This window comes from Channa argus, chromosome 3, assembly GCF_033026475.1.
Source record: "Channa argus isolate prfri chromosome 3, Channa argus male v1.0, whole genome shotgun sequence".
In the NCBI taxonomy this organism is placed as follows: Eukaryota; Metazoa; Chordata; class Actinopteri; order Anabantiformes; family Channidae; genus Channa; species Channa argus.
The window spans coordinates 28,952,566-28,971,760 of record NC_090199.1 but is presented as its reverse complement, the minus strand read 5'-3'; the positions used below and the strand labels follow the sequence as shown (position 1 = coordinate 28,971,760).

The 19,195-nt window shown below is 38.8% G+C and overlaps 1 protein-coding gene across 13 annotated transcripts in view; it reads left to right on the top strand.

Annotated features, from left to right (window-relative positions):
* Positions 1–10,825, top strand: part of LOC137124082 (teneurin-3) — a 379,316-nt gene extending 368,491 nt beyond the window's left edge. For all 13 annotated transcript variants that reach the window (XM_067498733.1, XM_067498732.1, XM_067498734.1 and 10 more), the window contains 10 exons: positions 51–110; positions 488–832; positions 1,450–1,694; positions 2,324–2,505; positions 3,919–4,121; positions 4,494–4,604; positions 4,731–4,873; positions 4,984–5,108; positions 5,618–5,748; positions 8,413–10,825. In XM_067498733.1, the coding sequence (XP_067354834.1) occupies positions 51–110; positions 488–832; positions 1,450–1,694; positions 2,324–2,505; positions 3,919–4,121; positions 4,494–4,604; positions 4,731–4,873; positions 4,984–5,108; positions 5,618–5,748; positions 8,413–9,168 (2,301 nt within the window). In that variant the 3' untranslated portion in view covers positions 9,169–10,825. The remainder of the gene's footprint in view (positions 1–50; positions 111–487; positions 833–1,449; positions 1,695–2,323; positions 2,506–3,918; positions 4,122–4,493; positions 4,605–4,730; positions 4,874–4,983; positions 5,109–5,617; positions 5,749–8,412) is intronic.
* The last annotated feature ends 8,370 nt before the right edge of the window (positions 10,826–19,195 follow it).

The following is a 19,195-nucleotide window of genomic DNA, read 5'->3' as shown; positions in this document are numbered from 1 at the left end:
TGATATTAAAACTAAGCTTTTCGTGTCTGCTGTTTTTTCCCTTTCTCTAGCTTCTCAGAGTTGCCCATCTAGGCACAGGCCGCTGTATACTGTACAAGTATCGCAGACAGGTATGACTTTTGTGTTTTTATAATTGAGATGTATTTGTAATAAAGAGACCAATTGTAAATTCTACCAATTAACTGTAGTTTGTAAATAATAAATAAAATGTAAACAGACTGTAAGATTTTTTTCTTCAGATATTATAATTTCAGTTTAGTATGAATAGTTTGATATTGGTCTAATGTAGAAAAATAGATGTTATTGTTTCCTGAAATCCTAAAAGCAACAAATATATATAGATGGGATAGATCTACCAGGGCTAAGCCAAATACAGCCCACTCATTGGAATCCCTGATGACTGAAGGTCAGTGGTGAGGTGTTAGAACCAATATCCTATCCAGGTCCATTTTTGTAAACACACACTGCATTATCCTTGTCTTATCAGAACAAGCTGGCAGAGATCCTGTATGACTCAACACGGGTCAGTTTCACATACGATGAGACCGCTGGTGTACTTAAGACTGTCAATCTGCAAAGTGAAGGCTTCATCTGCTCCATCCGGTACCGCCAGATTGGCCCGCTGGTGGATCGGCAAATATTCCGCTTCAGTGAGGATGGGATGGTAAATGCACGCTTTGACTACACCTACGACAACAGCTTCAGAGTAACCAGCATGCAGGCTGTAATCAACGAGACTCCACTGCCAATCGACCTCTATCAGTTTGATGATATATCTGGGAAGGTGGAGCAGTTTGGGAAGTTTGGAGTCATCTACTATGATATAAATCAGGTATGATGGAGATGGTAAGATATGATGGGCAGCATAGTCAAATTGTCCTTTAATGAACCATATGTAAAAAATGATCTTCATAAGATGGATCTTATTAAAGTTAATGAGCTGTTTAGTGGTGATACCTATTTTCATACATTAGAGTCATAGTATTAAAAGCACTTAGGGGCTTTAGTTGTGGTTTAAGGATAATAATAATTCAAGGTAGCAATAGTACATCTCTTTATGCAGCACTGAGTACTCAGCAGTCGGTGGGCCAGGTGTACTTTGACAACACAACCCAAACATTTCTCAAATGAGAACTTCTTCACCTCACTGAGTGTGTGTGTGTGGAAAGCTTAACAAATAGCTGTAGTCAAAACTTTACTTTCAAATCAACTCTTATGACTCTTGATAAACACAGGCCTTGAGCTATTGATTTGAAATGTTAAAAAACAACTGGTTATTGTGTTTCTTTCTACAAAGCAGAAAACTTCCTGGAAGTTGTTTATCTTTAACGCCCTGTTAGTTAGCATAGACAGCATAGTCACCGGTCCATCTGTTTAAACGTGATTATCAGGGCAGTGTACAAAGTAGACTGATGATGATTTTCTCAACTTATCTTCCCTTGGTTTTAGATTATCTCCACAGCAGTGATGACCTACACCAAACACTTTGACCAGCATGGCCGCATAAAGGAGATACAGTATGAAATCTTCAGGTCTCTAATGTACTGGATTACTATTCAGTACGACAACATGGGGCGAGTGACCAAGCGTGAGATCAAGATTGGACCATTCGCCAACACAACCAAATATGGCTATGAATATGATGTTGATGGACAGCTGCAGACAGTCTCCCTCAATGAGAAGATTATGTGGAGGTATAAAGTTATAATAATAAACTGAAAAACACCAAATGATTACAAATGTCTCAATCAAGATTATTTTGTCTAAAATCCCAATCCTTTAATATATGGGTTTCTGCCAAAGCCCATGTGATATTTGAAATTTACAATAAGATAGTATTGCTGTCCAAAGTCTGGGATAAAGAAGAGAGGAAGAGCCTGTTGTTGTTGTGAAGAGCCTATTATTATTATTATTATTATTAGGTAAATTAAAGCTCAACCTATAGATAAAAAATAAAATTATATGTGACAGGTGAAAAGAAGACATCGACACTTGTTTAACAGGTGTTTGATAAATTGTTCAAACTCTCCACATTATTTCCACATTCCTAATTATTTCCATAGTCCAACACACTGTTCAACAAGCCCTGTGGTCAACTCATGTACAATGTGACCTCTTTTCTCTCCTGTGTCTATAAGTAGCTCACCCCTCCCATTCCAATTGTAAATATAGAGCCCAAACAATATTAATGGTAATGAAGTACAACTAGAATATGGTTTATTTTTGTGTATACCAATCCTGTGTTAAATAGTTGGATTGTCACCAATAGTGATACCCAGGATAATCCTAGGACATCACTGATTAACAGTGTCCTGCCTTTCAGGTATAATTATGATCTCAATGGCAACCTGCATTTGCTCAATCCTGGGAACAGTGGTCGGTTGACCCCTCTGCGCTACGATTTGAGGGACAGAATCACTCGCCTGGGAGATGTTCAGTACAGGCTGGATGAGGACGGTTTCCTGAGACAGAGAGGAGCTGAGATATTTGAATACAACTCAAAAGGTATTAAAAAGTATTTTATACAAATACAGACAAACGTTAGACAGACAGTATTTTCTTTGTATACATGTTATGCCTTCCCTCCGTTAGTCAACAATTTAGAAATAAGACATATCTGTGCATCAGGCAACACTCAATTTAGATTTCATCAGGGAGTCACACAAACATCCAGGGAAACCTCTAAATGGTAAATGTTAAACATCAAGAAAATGCAGGCCTCTCTCTGTGGGAGAAAAAACGGTAAGGCTTCCCTCAGTTTTGTCAATACCTTCACAATCCTCAAACTTTAAAAGAGAACTTGTATTGATAGATGAGTCAAAAGTGGAAAAGGGCCCATTACAGTACATATGATATTCATATATCTATTCAATTTACTAGAAATTCCCAGGGACAGTGTCCTCTCAGAATCAAAGTTCAATTGCATTTGTTTTTTACAGTAACAAAATCAGTAATTGAGTTAACTTTTTTGCTTACAAGCCACTGTGGTAGTTGTTTTCCAAAGTTACTAACCACTCAGCATTTTCACTGGCCACAATGTTTTTGTTGTAGGAAATAATGCTTTATATGATTTGATTTGACTACGGTGTGCTAAAAATTACTTCATTGGGTTCAGTTCAAAACTGTTAATATACATTAATCAAGAAAAAATGAAATGTATATAAACACTTAATAGTTTCGCATACTCATGGGCAGTGCTGAATATACAGTGTTTCCCGCCTGTTCATGCTTGCTTATAAGTTGAAATGACTTTTAGAGCTTCTTTCTTGGCGAGTTAAAATTGCGTCTGACGAAATAAACAGATGTGATCAAGATGTCTCAGAAGAGCTGCAGTTCAGCTGTGTGTGTGCACGAGCTGCCCTGCATTCTGTGACACAGAGAGCAGATAGCAGAGAAAATGTAGCATGAATAGTAAAACTATAACTTCATAACCACTAATCTCACTCAGCGCACTCTTCAAGTGCCAAGGCTGAGAAATGATTTGATATTCGTACTCATAACGGAACATAATGGAACCTGCATTAAACACAGGTACATTTTTTGTGGAGTTAAAGGAAATTTGCAACAGTCCTAAATGTACTGTATAAAAAATACAATCAAGTGTTGCTAAATGAAGAGGGGAAGTGGATAAAGTCACTACAAAAGTTTGACAAATCAAGAGAGGGGCCGATAATTTCACATACTTCATTTAACATGCCATGGACTTAATGTATAGGATTTTTAACATGTGTTAAACATTTTAACATGTAACATGCTAAAATTTCCCCAATGGTTTAAGGTTTTGTTAGCAAAAAAAAAACCACACTAAAAATCTATGCCTCCTCTGGGGTCACCAAACTCTCTATAAAGCTTAAACATCTCACTTAATATCTTGAAATTATGCGCATCCTTTTCTTCCTTTTTATCATCTGAATTCAGGTCTTCTGGTTCGTGTCTACAGTAAAGCAGCCAGCTGGACCATCCAGTACCGTTACGATGGTCTGGGCCGACGTGTGGCATCTAGAAACAGTCTGGGCCAACACCTGCAGTTTTTCTATGCCGACCTGAACTACCCTACAAGGATCACCCATGTCTATAACCACTCCAGCTCAGAGATCACATCCTTTTACTATGATCTGCAGGTAGAGATGCACTGGAAAAATCATAGCATTAATATTATATTTACTAACATGCTGTATTTCCAAAAAAAGCTGGTAAAATTGGAAATGATTTCTTTTCTATATGTCACTGCTGTTTACAGTGATATTTTCCCTCCAGTGACCCTAGTATAACTATGGAAACTGCTGCTACAAAACTACAGCATCTCAATATAAGAGCCACTTCATCATATGTACTATATATATTATTGTAGCAAGACCCTAAATAGTTAATAATAGTGACATTGTTATTTATAGCCCTTCTGTTAACATTTGTGGTGTTATAGAACACAACAGTCATTAGTATTATTATTATTTTCATAAAAGGTGTAATTGCAATATTTACATTTTGCATAGGGCCATGTGTTTGCTATGGAAATCAGCAGTGGAGAGGAGTTTTACATTGCCTGTGATAACACTGGGACCCCACTGGCTGTCTTCAGCAACAATGGACTATTGCTTAAACAGGTATGTATGTGAATATTTGTGCTTCCTTGTGGTGCGAAGAAAGGAAGCCATTAGCGTGTTTTGTGTACCTGCTCAAATTCTATCAGCAAAATTGCTTTCTGTCTTTGTATTTTTGTGTGTTTGTAGGTGCAATACACTGCATATGGTGAGGTCTACTATGATTCCAACCCAGACTTTGTTCTGGTAGTTGGTTTCCATGGAGGGCTGTATGATCCCCTGACACGGCTGCTGCATTTTGGAGACAGAGACTATGACATTCCTGCTGGAAGGTAGGGAATATGTCACTTATTCACTTATATTTTGTCCAAACATGAGTGTTGATGTAAGATGATGCTATGTCAGCTTTGTCAAATCTCTAAACAGTGTATTTGTTGTGAAGGTGGACCACTCCTGACATCAGCACATGGACACATGTCGGTAAAGACCCCCAACCCTTCAATCTTTATATGTTCCAAGGCAACAACCCTATCAGCAAGATTCATCAAGTCAAAGAATATGTCACAGGTAACAAGAACACATGTATCAGTATAAAAAACACACAGATAGTTGGTCATTTTCTGTTTATCATGGATGTTATGTTGACATTTTAAAAATACATGTAATTTGGGGTATAGTTTGTTGAACTTAGCCATACATACAGTATTTTTATGCTTTGAAGGCAGCTGTAGCTGAGTTGGTCAGGCAGTTGTCCACAGACCACAGGGTCAGTTGTTTGACTCTCAGTCCATCTGGGTTAAAATCTGTAAGGTAACTATATTCTTGAAAGTTAGTTCAATTGAATAACATGGCTGAATTGGCTGAAGCAGCAGTTGCTATAACCGAATTCAATTAACTTTGTATTGACTTTGCAATATTCTGCTTTGTTGATTATGGAAATGGTGGATGTTATTAAAAGGCACAAGACAAAACAAAACAGTACATAGTTGGTGTTTATTAAGTGGAAATCAATATGCTGCATGCTTGAATTCACTTTTTTTTTCCTGCTTTGAACTTTCTGCTCTGTTTCCATGTAGATGTCAATATCTGGTTGGTCACGTTTGGCTTCCATCTTCACAATGCAATCCCAGGATTCCCCATTCCTAAATTTGACCTGACGCAACCATCGCTGGAGATGAAAAAGAGCCAACTGTGGGATGACCTGCCTGTATGTATCTTAATTGCTGTTATTTGGAAAGAAGAAGTTATTAAAATCTTTGAAGTCACACAGAATAGTTCTGACAGCATGGCACAGACATCTGTTTTTCAGCAAGGCTTGCCTTTATAACTAGTGAGACAATATCACCTTCTGCTTAATCATTAAGATTTGCAGAATTTAATTTTAGTTATTTGATTGTGACAAATACCTGAGGGTGTGCAGAAGTGGTGGAGTACAGCAGATGATACAAGAGCAAAACAGAGCAGGAAGAGGGAGGGCTGGATTAGAGCAGAGTGGATTGATTTTGAGTTTCATGCCACCTTTAGTTTGAGTTACATATTGTAGCTATAGGACCAGTAACCCCCTGTTGTGTTAGCAGCAGCACTGAGCTCCTGCTGCACTGCTCAAACCTTCAGCATCTGGCCACACAGGTATATATAGTAGTCATAACCTAATGACTCCAACTACCTCTGAACTGTATGTAAACTATTAGGTTTAAGTGTAAATGGTAAATGGTCTGCAAATATATAGAGCTTTTCTACCTGTAGGCACTCAAAGCACTGCTTCCAATTCACCCATTCATACTCACAATCACACACTCACACACCAATGGGACAATGGACAAACCAACAAGCGCGGAATCGGTGGACGACGAAAGCAACAACAAAACATTGGGCAGGTTGTTAGGACCAGTAGCTGCACGCTGGAAGACACACAGCTTCAAAGCTGGGGACACCTGCAGAAAGGGACAGAGAGAGGGGGACAGAGAAGGACAAAGACAAGTACGGGAGAAAACACACAGAGTCGGGGGTCCCCCAGCAGTGTAAGCCTATAGCAGCATAACTAACTATAAGCTTTACTAAAGAGGAAGGTTTTAAGCCTACACTTAAAAATAGAGAGGGTGTCTACTTCCCGAATCTGAACTGGGAGCTGGTTCTACAGGAGAGGAGCTTGATAGCTAAAGGCTCTACCATTCTACCTTTGGAAATTCTGGGAACCACAATTAGGCCTGCATTCTGAGATCGAAGTGGTCTACTGGGATGATATGGTGCTACGAGGTCTTCTATATATGATTGAAGACCCAGGGTTGGTTCAGCCAAACCCTGTAGTTTCCCATCCCACTGTGCTTGATGCCGTTTTGTCAGTCACTCTTGTGCTTACTACTCAGCAGTTCATTACTTCAGATATGTCTACATAGGCAGTGTTCGCATGCAGTCAAATTACTGATACATTGTGCCAAAGGCTCCCTCATAAAGCACCAGCTACTACCAGTGAGACATTAGAGCCACCAGAGTTTGCTGATAATGACTTTTCTTTTCCCTGCAACCTTTCCTACCAACAAAAAAATGAAAGATTCACTAGCTGTTGTTTGTGGGCGACTGTGGCGCAGGAAGGTAGAGCGGTTGTCCACCAATCTCACAGTTGTTGGTTCAATCCCCGGCTCCTCCGGTCACATGTCAAAGTGTCCTTGACACTAGCAGCTCCCCCATCAGTGTATGAATGTGTGTGTGATTGTGAGTGTGAATGGGTGAATAAGAAGCAGTGTAAAGTGCTTTGAGTGCCAATAGGTAGAAAAGCGCAATATAAATACAGACCAGACCATTTAGCTGAATCTTTCAGGAAAGTACAGGACAGTCCCAACATGCTTTGGGAGTATTTTGTATTGGAAAAGGGTCTCTTGTAAAGACAGTCTGATAAGGGTAAACTGCTTGTTCAATATGAAGGATCAAGGGAAGCGTGGTGAAGGTAGGGCATACATCAGGTAATCTGATGCATCTCACCAAGGGCTTCGTTGCACCAGGTACTCTTGAGATAGAACACATTGAATGCCTTAATTGGCTAGCGTTTTTGGTGTGTCATGTTTAATTGGATGTTATAAATATTGCTAAGTCAAAAAAAATGTCCAAAAAAAAGCTAAAAGAAGAGATCATTGCCCTTCACAAACATAGTAGTTCCGTGCCTTTCCGTACCTAAAAGATAGTAAAAGCACGGAATGTTGCTGCTGTCACTGCTGTGTTGCTTGTGTTTTTCTCCACCTGTCTTTTCAGAAAATTTGTTTGGAGTCCTTGTCTTCCAAAGATTGAAGGTATTCACAAGTTTAAAATTAAAGAATTTGGTCATGTCCATTGGTTCCAAACCTCAGGCAGCCATTGATTGCAATAGATTTTATCAAAGTATTAAAGGCAATCTTTGTTTATAATTATATGTTATTGTTTCAATATTTAAGCACCCAAAATGGGGGTCGAATGAAAACGGCTCTAATTCCTGAATCTTTAATGCCACACTCTTTAAATCCTATGAATCAAAGCTGAAAGTTTCGTCTTCACTCACATCTATATTATAAATTTTGACATATTATTTTAGTAAAGGTGGAGTCGGCTGAATTATGCCAATTTACTAACACGTATGTGTTGGTAAGATCAAAATTGGCTGATGGTTGCTAAATATGATGCTTACTTTGTAAGTACACTTACTTTGTGGCAAAATTAAAACACGTTAGTAAACTGAGAATACCAAAAACTGTTTCACTCTCAACTCAGAGAGTACTTCCAAAGGTTGTGCAGCAAGGTATTAGGTTAAGGGGAGTTAGAATAAGGAAAAAACATCCCAGACACACTCATATTATTTACGTTTAGTTTACTTATTACAGTTTATGTTTTCTCTCTCCCACAGTCTATCTCAGGTGTCCAGCAGGAGGTGACTCGTCAGTCTCGGGCCTTCCTGTCCTTTGAGCGCATGCCAGAAATTCAGCTCAGCCGGCGTCATTCAGACCACACCAAACCCTGGCTGTGGTTTGCTACTGTCAAGTCTCTGATCGGCAAAGGAGTGATGTTCGCTGTGATCCAGGGCCGTGTGGTTACGAATGCTCTCAACATTGCCAATGAAGACTGCATCAAAGTTGCTGCAGTTTTAAACAATGCCTTTTACCTTGAAGACCTACATTTCACAGTGGAGGGACGGGACACGCACTACTTCATTAAGACCAGCTTGCCCGAGAATGATCTCAGTGCACTTCGGCTCACATCGGGCAGAAAATCACTGGAAAATGGCGTAAATGTCACAGTATCCCAGTCTACAACTGTAATGAATGGGAGAACGCGCCGTTTTGCTGATGTGGAGCTGCAGTACGGCGCTCTGGCACTGCATGTGCGTTATGGGACAACATTAGATGAGGAGAAAGCACGGATCCTGGAACAAGCACGACAGAGGGCACTATCTAGTGCCTGGGCTCGCGAACAGCAGAGGGTTAGAGACGGAGAGGAAGGAGTTCGGCTCTGGACGGAAGGAGAGAAAAGGCAGCTGCTGAGCAGTGGGAAGGTTTTGGGTTACGATGGCTACTATGTCTTGTCCATAGAGCAGTACCCTGAGTTAGCTGACAGCGCTAACAATATCCAGTTTCTACGCCAGAGTGAGATAGGTAGGAGGTAACACAGCATGAACAAAATAGTCAAATTATACCCCATGACTATCAAAGACTAAGAGAAAGTAAAGTTTTAACACAGAATGGATGTCACAGACTGACCTGTCTAGAGGTTTAAAACTAGCCACTGAAGAGACCCTATGTTTGCAAATTTGTTTTACTGAGAGGAAAATGAAACGGGATTTGTAGCCAGATAGATGATGTAACACTTCAAAGCACCTGACTCAAAACATTACGGAACAACAGTTGTGAGGGTGTGTAACAGTCTTTATGAGCCTGCAAATGGTGGCTTTGACCAATGCCTTTTCTTTCATTTTCTATATCTTGTTTTAATTTCTTTCACCCTGCCATCTGCCTTTAAATAGCCAACATGCATGTCCCTACCCTCTCTCTCTGTTAGGCAGGGCTAACCTGAGTGCTGAAATCATGTGCTATCTAGCTGTGAAACAGTAAAGGCTGGTTTAAATAGCTAAGTGAGCATTTCATCAGCTATCACGACTAGGTGAGCCCGCAAGTGTTTGGACAGTGGTAAAGCTCTGACGCTGTCAAGAAAACAAAAGTCTGTGGATTCCGACAGTCAAAATGTGACTGTTGCTCTGGATTATAGACCTATGAGCTAAGTCTATGGGATCCATTATTTTTAATGGCTGAAGCCATTGAATGGAACTGTTGAAGAACTATCGTGGACTCTCTGAGAGACACAGGCATAAAATGGACTACAGTTTATATGAAGGTAAAAAAAGGACAGATTTTGTGTTTGGATTTTTGTGTGTGCGTGTGTGTGTGTTTGTTTTTATATATAAACTTGCATTTGCGTCAGACATAAAGAGATATAAAAATGAACAAAAAAGTGTTTACATACTATTACTTATATTACGATTATTACTAAATCACCACCACCATCACCTTATGATCTGAACTCAACTCACTGAGTTGTGTTTTCATACTTTGATTTGGATTGTGTTTTTGATATCTTTGATCTCTTTGGTCAGTAAACTCATCATACCTTGTGCAAGGACTAAATAATTATATGGTTTTACGACTACAATCAATTGCGGCGCGGGAGGAAGCAGTCAGACCTGGAGTTCTTCACTTCTCCAAAATGTAACTCAGCCTCAAAATGCATAGACTTTGTGCTAATATGGGACAAAGGTAGTAGTATTGCTTGCATTAGAAACATATTGTCATGGCTTTGGCAGGGCAGGATTGCTATGAGTATTAACTAAGTGATGCTTCTCTCCACATTTTTTGCTTGTTTCTCCTTAAAGGGGCAGTATATCACCATCAGTGACATTAATGAGTAACAGTAATAGATCAAAACTTGATGTGGATGTTTTCTCATTGATTGTGGGTCTCTGTACTCTTGTAGAACAGTTTTCTTTGTGTGTATGTGTGTCAAAGATGGGAGGGCACCTTTAATAATTTAAAAGGAAAGAACATGGAAAAGGAAAGAACGTGAACTTTAAACAGAGACTTAACATTGTATGCTACTAGTCTTTTTTTTTTTTTTTTAGAGATGATTAAGACAAGCTAACAATGTTTCATGAGTTTATCTTTATTTTGAGGGGTTGAAAAATTCCACCTATCCATACATCAATATTAGTCTCAGAGAAAGTAATTTATGTACAGTGTTTCTACAGTAAAAAATAAAACTCTTTCAAACTATTATTGTTTTTTACTCTGCTGTACATTTGTTTCTTTTTCTGTCCATTCTCAAAGACAAAGAGCATCAAAAACTGCTTTCATAGCATCATGTCCGACAATGCCCCTATTTCTTCATGCATTGTGGGACTGCTGCTGCTGCTTGTGATGAACTGGATACTCAAGTAGAAACCCAGAGCTTTCCTCTCCTACAGCAGGGTGACTCTACTTAAGCTATGCTTCTCCTGGATCTAAGTGGGTTTTACATTGGATAAAATCCTACTCAAATTGAGAAGGCCAGTCAGGTGAAAGATGAAATCGGGGAGGAAATGTCGAATCCATAACTGAGGACAAGATATGCTAGACTGCTTCCGTCGATCATCTTTAGCAATATAAGACCTTTGAATAATAACGTGGATGAATCTCAATTAATCTCAATGTGCATTGCTTGATTTTGAGGCTATTCTGTTTATCATGGAAGCTTGAATGTGTCATTCTCTGCATTTTGTATGTGCTGCCAAGTAGCTGATCTATGCAAGTTGCTGCAAATATAGCAGACGGTGTACATAGTCTGCAACAGAAACACACTTGTAGACCAGCTATAGTTCTAGGGCACTTAAATCATAGTGACCTGGACAGTGTACTGCCTGGATTCTGTCAGTGTGTCCAGAATTATACAGAAAAAAGGACATTGTTCTAGATAAACGTTATATAAAGACCCAGATGGCTTGGTGGGTAGAGCATCAGGCTGGGATACATCCCAGCACAGGTGTGCCCATGAGCAAAACACTCAGCCCTTGCTAACCACTTTAACATGGATACTTAATGATGACCAATACTAATTCAAATTTCCAAAGATCAAAGTAAATCTACTACAGGATAGCTTCAGAGTTACAAAATCCACCTTTTGAAATGGCCCACTCAGGCAAGGTATGGTGATATACTGGAAATACATTTTTTTTTTCTCCTTTCAGCTTATCCTGTGAGTTCTGGGTCGCCACAGATCATTTTCCGCATGTTGATTTGGCACAGTTTTTACGCCGGATGCTTTTCCTGACGCAACCCTCCCCAATTACTGCCAGGCTTGGACCGGCACAACACAGATGGGGATGGGAATGGGCTATTAGGGGTTCAGTGTCCTGCCCAGAGACACTTCGACATAAGGCCGGGACCAGGGATCGAACCACAGACCCTGTGGTCCGTGGACAACTGCCTTACCAACTGAGCCCCCGATATACTGGAAATACTTTTTTTTTTTTTTTCCCAAAACCAACATGCCATTTAAGCAGACACTTTTTGCCTGTATTAATGTGGCCTGCTTGTAGGCTGGCAGGTTTGTTAAATGCCATGAGAATCCATTATTAAATCATCATCAGATTTGTCATCAGAAGTAACAAATTGTCTGAGTATAGAAAAAGGTAAAATATTTAAAATTATATAATTGCAAAAGTTTGCACTGAATCATGGTTATCAATGTTATCAGCTTTCTCTCTAGAAAGAGGAACATACTGTGAGAAATGCCTGTGAACTCATTTAACAAACATAAAGGTAGCACACTGAAGGCTGAGCGGAGATTCAGATTCAAAAGATTTTTGTCATACATTCACACCATAAGTATGCATATAAAGTTATATTTGTTAACCTACAAACAGTGAGTAAACACAGTCTGGGTAAGTTCTGGTGCTACAGCAACGGTACAATGTATATGCTCTGTGTAAAGTAAATGTTATTTAATTTGAAACTGAATAAAAAATAAGGATGGAGGTTCTGGTACTACAGTGTTTCAAAATGTACATTGTCAAATATAAGTTCACGATTATGATGTTTTTATTAAAGTTGTTCTCTCACTTGACAATGTCTGCAGGATTAGTTCAAGACATCAGATATTGAGCTAAACACACAACTGCCTCAATGGTTACAGAAATCCAGTATGAATAATGGTAACATGCCTCACAGCTGAATATCACAATAATGTAGCAAATGTGGAAAAAGGAAATACAACGGAGTTGTGAGAGGCATGACAGTAGTGCTGTATAACTCAGTATAGTCTTGCTTTTTTACTTTATTCTATTAGATCACCCGAACCCTCTGTTCAGCAAAATGAACCAGGAACCATCTCATACTCAGCTATTTATCTATGTTATGTTTCACTACCTTTCTAGCTGAACTGTGTATCACTTTCTCTGTCTTTGCTATCTTCATGCCCAGCTACACATTCTCGCATGTCTGTCTCTCCAGACACTAATCAGAGCACAATAGAATACATAGTCTTGACCACTATCCAATCTCCCCTTAATTTCTGAAATTCTTCAAGTAGTTGCAAAGCAATTATGCGACCCCATGTGCAGAAAAATTAGTTTGAAGACTTTTATTCGGGATTTAGAGTTCATCATAGTACAGAAACAGCACTGGTAAAAGTCACCAATGATCTTCTCTTGGCTTCAGATAATGGGTTAGTGTCTACTTTTTCTGTTAGATCTTAGTGCTGGATTCAGTACAACTGGTCACAAAATTTTATTACAGAGACTGGAACATTAAATTGGGATTAAAGAAACTGCACTATCTGGTAGATTACATTTGTTCATTTTAATGATGACTTCTCAGTGCACATAAAGGTTATCTGTGTTAAGACCAATACTTTTTACTTTATTTACTTGCCTCTCCTTTAGGCAACATTAGAAAACACTTCATAAATGTCCATTGCTATGCTGATAATACCCAGCTATATATACTTGTGGAACCAGATGAAAAAAACTGTTAATCAAGCTTCAAGCCTACAAGACAATAAAGGCCTGGATATCCCACAATTTCTTACTTCAAAACTCAGGTAAAACTGAAGTCATAGTATTTGGGCCCAAAAATCTCAGAAATATGATGTCCAACCATATTGTTACTCTAGATGGCATAAGTCTGGCCTCCAGTACTACTGCAAGGAACCTTGGAGTTATTTTTGACCAGGATTTGTCCTTTACCTCACATATAAAACAAATCTCTAGAACAGCCTTCTTCCACCTACGGAACATTGCCAAAATAAGAAGCATCCTATCTCAAAGTAAGAGAAAAACGTTACTCCATAGGCAAGTGTAATTCTGTAATACTGCAATTCCCTACTTTTGGATGCCCCAATAACGCCCTAAAAAGCCTACAATTAATCAAAAATGCTGCAGCAAGAGTGCTGACTGGAAATACAAAGAGATATCATATTTCACCTTCACTAGCTTTCTTCCATTGGCTTCCCATAACATCTAGAATAGAATATAAAACTCTGCTTCTTACATATAAACCTCAGTCAAGCTCCATCATATATAAAAGATCTCATAGTTCCATATCATCCCAGTAGACAACTCAGAATGCAGGCCTACTTGTGGTTCCCAGAATGTCCAATGGTAGAATGAGAGGGAGAGCCTTTAGCTATCAAGCTCCTCTCCTGTTGAACCAGCTATGATGGAAAATCAAGCTTATATTTTTAATGCTTATGATTAGTTTAGTGGTACTCATGGAATGGGCTCCTTATGCTTGTGCAGGATGTTTTATAGAGATGTTGTGACACTTGGTTTTTATAGATTTATATTTATATTTATATATGTTTTTGTTCTGAGGAGTGCCTGTGGAGGTGAACAAGGTCAGCTGGTTGACTGCCCACGCGGAGTCATCTCCAGGTTGCACCAAGTTCTTATGTGCTTAACATATGTTGTAAAAGTTACCATAAAAGGTAAAAGCTGGAGGTAACAGCCTGGGGGGGTAAAGATTCTGCCCAGCAACCAGAGGATATAAATCATGTTAGACATGTTAAGACTTCAGAACTGCACTGGACGGACACTTGAGACTGTTAGGGCAATTCTCCTTTGCAGAAAATAAAGCCTTAAAGACATCCTGGATTCGGAGGTTTCTTTAATGATTACTCTCGAGGTGTCTGTTACCAGTAATTGTCAAATTTTTACATGACACCAGGTCCCACATCAAATTCAGGAAACAGACAACAGCTCTACTTTTAAATCTACACTTAAAACCTTTCTCTTTGATAAAGCTTATAGTTAGTTACAGTCATGTTGCTGTAGGCTTAGACTGCTTGGGGACCCACCCCCCTGATGCTATGACATCCTTTCCTCCTCTTGTCCCTCTCTCTTCTCCTCTGACCCCCCAACTGTCACCACTGTATGACATTAACTGTGTGTGTTCTTTCTCCCGTAGTTGTTTTTCTCCTTCTCTTTCTTCCTCTCTTTGTCCCTTTCTACAGGTGTCCCCAGCTTTGTAGCTGTATGTCTTCCAATGTCCAGCTACTGGTCTTACCAACCTGCCCAATGTTTTATTGTTGCTTTTTCTTGCTTTTTAACATTTCTCTCTCCACTTTCCACTCACCCCAACCAGTCAAGGCAGATGGCTGCCCAACCTGAGCGTGGTTCTGCTGGAGGTTTCTTTCGTTAAAGGGAGTTTTTGCCTCTCCACTGTTGTCTAGGGCTTGCTCAAGGGGGGGAATTGTTAGGTTTTCTCTTTACATCTTTATAGTCTTGACTTTATTTTGTAAAGTGGCTTGACATGACTTTGTTGTGAATTGACGCTCTAGAAATAAAGTTGAAAGTTGAATTCAATACTGGATTCAACAGAAATATGTGAAAGATACATAACTGAAACACACTATTAATAAAAATCTAAAAATTTCTACAACACTTTCCCTCTGATCATACTATGGTCACATAAGCAAAATAGTATATACATAACATACAAAACATCAGATTTGTCAGTTCACCAGATTCACAACAAATCCTCATTAACTGGAAAGCAATTGTTGTTTTCCTGACATGGAAACCCTAACATAAAATCAGGCTATGACTAATATAAATATGTAACATTCTATGTAATATCCTCATCATCAAAGGGAGGAATCCACCCAACCGAATCATGGTTATCAATGTTATTAACTTCATCTCTAGAAAGCATATTAAAGCATATTATTATAAAGAATATTTCACATACTGTGAAATAAAACATTGAATGCCAACTTCAACACCCTCCTCACTTGACTCTTACTAATCTTTGCTACTTTCTGCTTCGCACCAGTCATCTCTTTGTTCTCTTTCATTTTTCCTCATTTATCAACTCTTTATCAACCTCATTTGTTAACTCACATCCTACCTGTGGGGGATAACCCATAAAAACATTGAACATCACACCTTGAATTTCCAGCTTCAGACTCATCAGCCTGTCTTATCAGAAACTCATTTTTAAGGATAACTCCTACCCATTTCTCTTCCTAGTCAACCCATAGAAAAACAACTTGAACCCTGCTCCTAAGCTTCAAGCTTTGCTACCTTTCCACCTGGTTCCCTGGACAGACAGTATATCCACTTTCCTTCTCTGCATCATGTCAACAAACTCTCTAGCCTTTCCTATCATAGTCCCAAAAATCAAAGTCCTGGCTGTCTGTCCTAGTCTCTTGGCTTTCCTCTTCTCTCTCTGCCTACAATCACACCTTCTTCCTCTTCTTCTTTGACCAACAGTAGCCCAAATTCCACCAGTCAACAGCACAGGTGGCGGTCGTTGTTAACCAGGGCCCCAACCGATCTTCTATGGAAGTCAGATTCGGTGTGGAAGTCATGATTTGCATGTATAATTTGGGATTTGTTTTACGGTAGATACCCTTCTGAGACAACCCTCTGCATTTATCCAGACTTGGGACTGGCACAAGAAGACACTGGCTTTTGCCCCTTGTGGTTATATTAATAATAATAACAACAGTGACAATGATTATGATGATGATAATAATATTAATCAATCAGGTAATAACAGCAATAGGAATGATGATATCGGGTGGAGAGTGTCTATGTCACGGCTAACCTGAATGAAATTACTTAGTTGCAGGCCCAAGTGGCGTGAAAGTATTCATCTGTACTACCCAAGGTGCATTGTGAGCAGGTGTCTGTTTTGGTTAATCCCATTTTAAACATTTTGCTTTGAGTGATGTGAGTTTTGTGAATGGTCTTCTATTGTATAAGTTGTACATTTGTGTTGCTATTCATGTAGCAGGCGTTTTTACAGATTTCTATCCAAAAGTCAGCATATTTCTGAGATGTTTAGGACCAAATACTATGACTTAGGTTTTGTCTGAGTTTAGAAGTAAAAAAATGTGAGACATCCAGACCTTTATGTCTTGTAGGCTTGCTTGAAGCTTGATTGCTTTAATAGATAGGTATAGCTGGGTATCATCAGCATAGCAATGGGAATTTATAGAATGTTTTTTAATAATGTTGCCTAAAGGAGACATATATAAAGTGAAAGGTGTTGGTCCTAACACAGAGCCTTGTGGAACTCCATAGCTAACCTTTGTGTGCATGGAGGATTCATCATTAACATGAACAAATTGAAATCTATCAGATAGATAAGATTTAAACCAACCTGGTGCAGTTCCTTTAATCCCAATTTCATGTTCCAGTCTCTGTAATAAAATGTTATGATCAATGGTATCAAATGCAGCACTAAGATCTAACAGAACAAGTATAGAGAGTAGCCCATTATCTGAGGCCAAGAGAAGATCGTCGGTTACTTTTAAAGGTGCTGTTTCTGTACTATGATGAACTTTAAGCCTTCAAACAAATTATTCCTGTACAGGTGGTCACATAATTGCTGTAAAACTAATTTTTCAAGGATTTTAGAAATAAGAGGGACATTGGATATTGGTCTGTAATTTGCTAACACACCTGGGTCAAAAGAGGATTTTTTTAAGTAGTGGTTTTATTACAGCTAAGTTATAGGCCTGTGGTACATAGCCTTTTTCTAAAGAGAGACTGATAATATCCAATACGAACATGTCTATTAAGGGTAAAGCTTTCTTGAGCAGTGTAGTTGGAATAGGGTCTAGCAGACAGGTTGTTTATTTAGATGAGGTAATAATTGAAGTTATCTCAGTGAGATCTATGGGTAAAAAGCAGTCTGAGAGAGAATTGATGATTCTAGCACTGCTGTACATGAAGATCTGTAAAACTTGGGGGGAGGATCTGGAGAATTCTTTGTCTAAATAGCTACAATTTTATTCCTAAAGAAAGTCATGAAGTCCTTGCTGTTAAGAGTTAAGGGAATAGTAGCCTCAACAGAACTATGGCTCTTAGTCAGCCTGGCTACAGTGCTGAAAAGAAACCAGGCGTTGTTCTTGTTTTCCTCTATTAATAATGAATCATCACGGAGGGCTTTTTTTTTTACATTTTTAAACTGTTTTTCCAGGCTAAAAGAGATTCTTCCAAATTTCTGGAACAGCACTTCCTTTCTAACTCTCTAACTTTAAGTTGCGTGTTTGCGAGCTATACCATAGAGATCGCCTCTTCTTTTTTACTGCCTTTTTTTTCAGAGGGGCAAACAATATTGAGTATTTTACATAGTGAGGCTGCAGAATTGTCAATAAGATAATGAAGTTATGTCGGAGTAATGTTAAGTTAGCTACTTTCCATTGTATTGACATATAGTGATTTCACTTTAGCATCTGCTGTAGTGGAATGTTTTTGCTGTATAGTCCATTATTGTAAATTCAAAAGTTATTAGAAAATGCTCAGATAGAAGAGAGTTCTAAGGAATTATTGTTTTATTGTTAAGGAATTATCAGTTTTAACGACATTCAGTCATTAAAAAATGTAAAATATCACCACCTTTGCAATTCTATCAGAAAATGCAACCCTTCTTTCAGAAAATTGTTCCAATTGCAAATGTTTTGGTATTACATGCTTATTGTTTTTGATTGCACTGGAACACAAAAAAACACAGAAGAAAAGTCAAACTTGATCAAAATTCACAGAGAACTAAAAAATGGACTGGACAATGTGTGCTGATATCGTTGAGGTAGTTTTCTTATTTCTGTGGGTATTCTGTAAAATAATGGTGCTAAAATTTGCCAGAAGTGTTTGTAGAATTCCTCTGAAAATCCATGATTTTGGGAGCTTTGAGCTGCCTTTTGCCTTCAAAACTTGCATTACAGTTTTTGCCATTTGAGCTATTGACATGGGCAAGTTGTTTCGAACTTTATTTGGCATGAGATCGTGTCATCATGGCTTGAGTTCCGTCGGCTTGAGTGATATCAGGTTGTAGGTGCAGGCCCTCATCTGCCTCAGCCAGCTGCTCCTGGTGTCCCTCAGAGTGCCCTGTATTACAGGGCGGTGGAGCTTGGGGAATGCAGCCGATGATCCCCAGAGAATACAGGATACAATTGGTTACTGTGTGTCTGTAACGCATTTGAACTTATTTGTTTCTCATTTTTATTAGCAGAATTCCTTGCCAGTTGCTAAATGCTTTCCAGTCTGCTATTTATTTACTTTGTACTTTTTATTTTTCTTGTTGGAGAAGCAAAACACCTGTTCTGAGGAAGTTCCATTTTTCACTCTTCTCCTCTGCACCAGACTGTCTCATATTTAC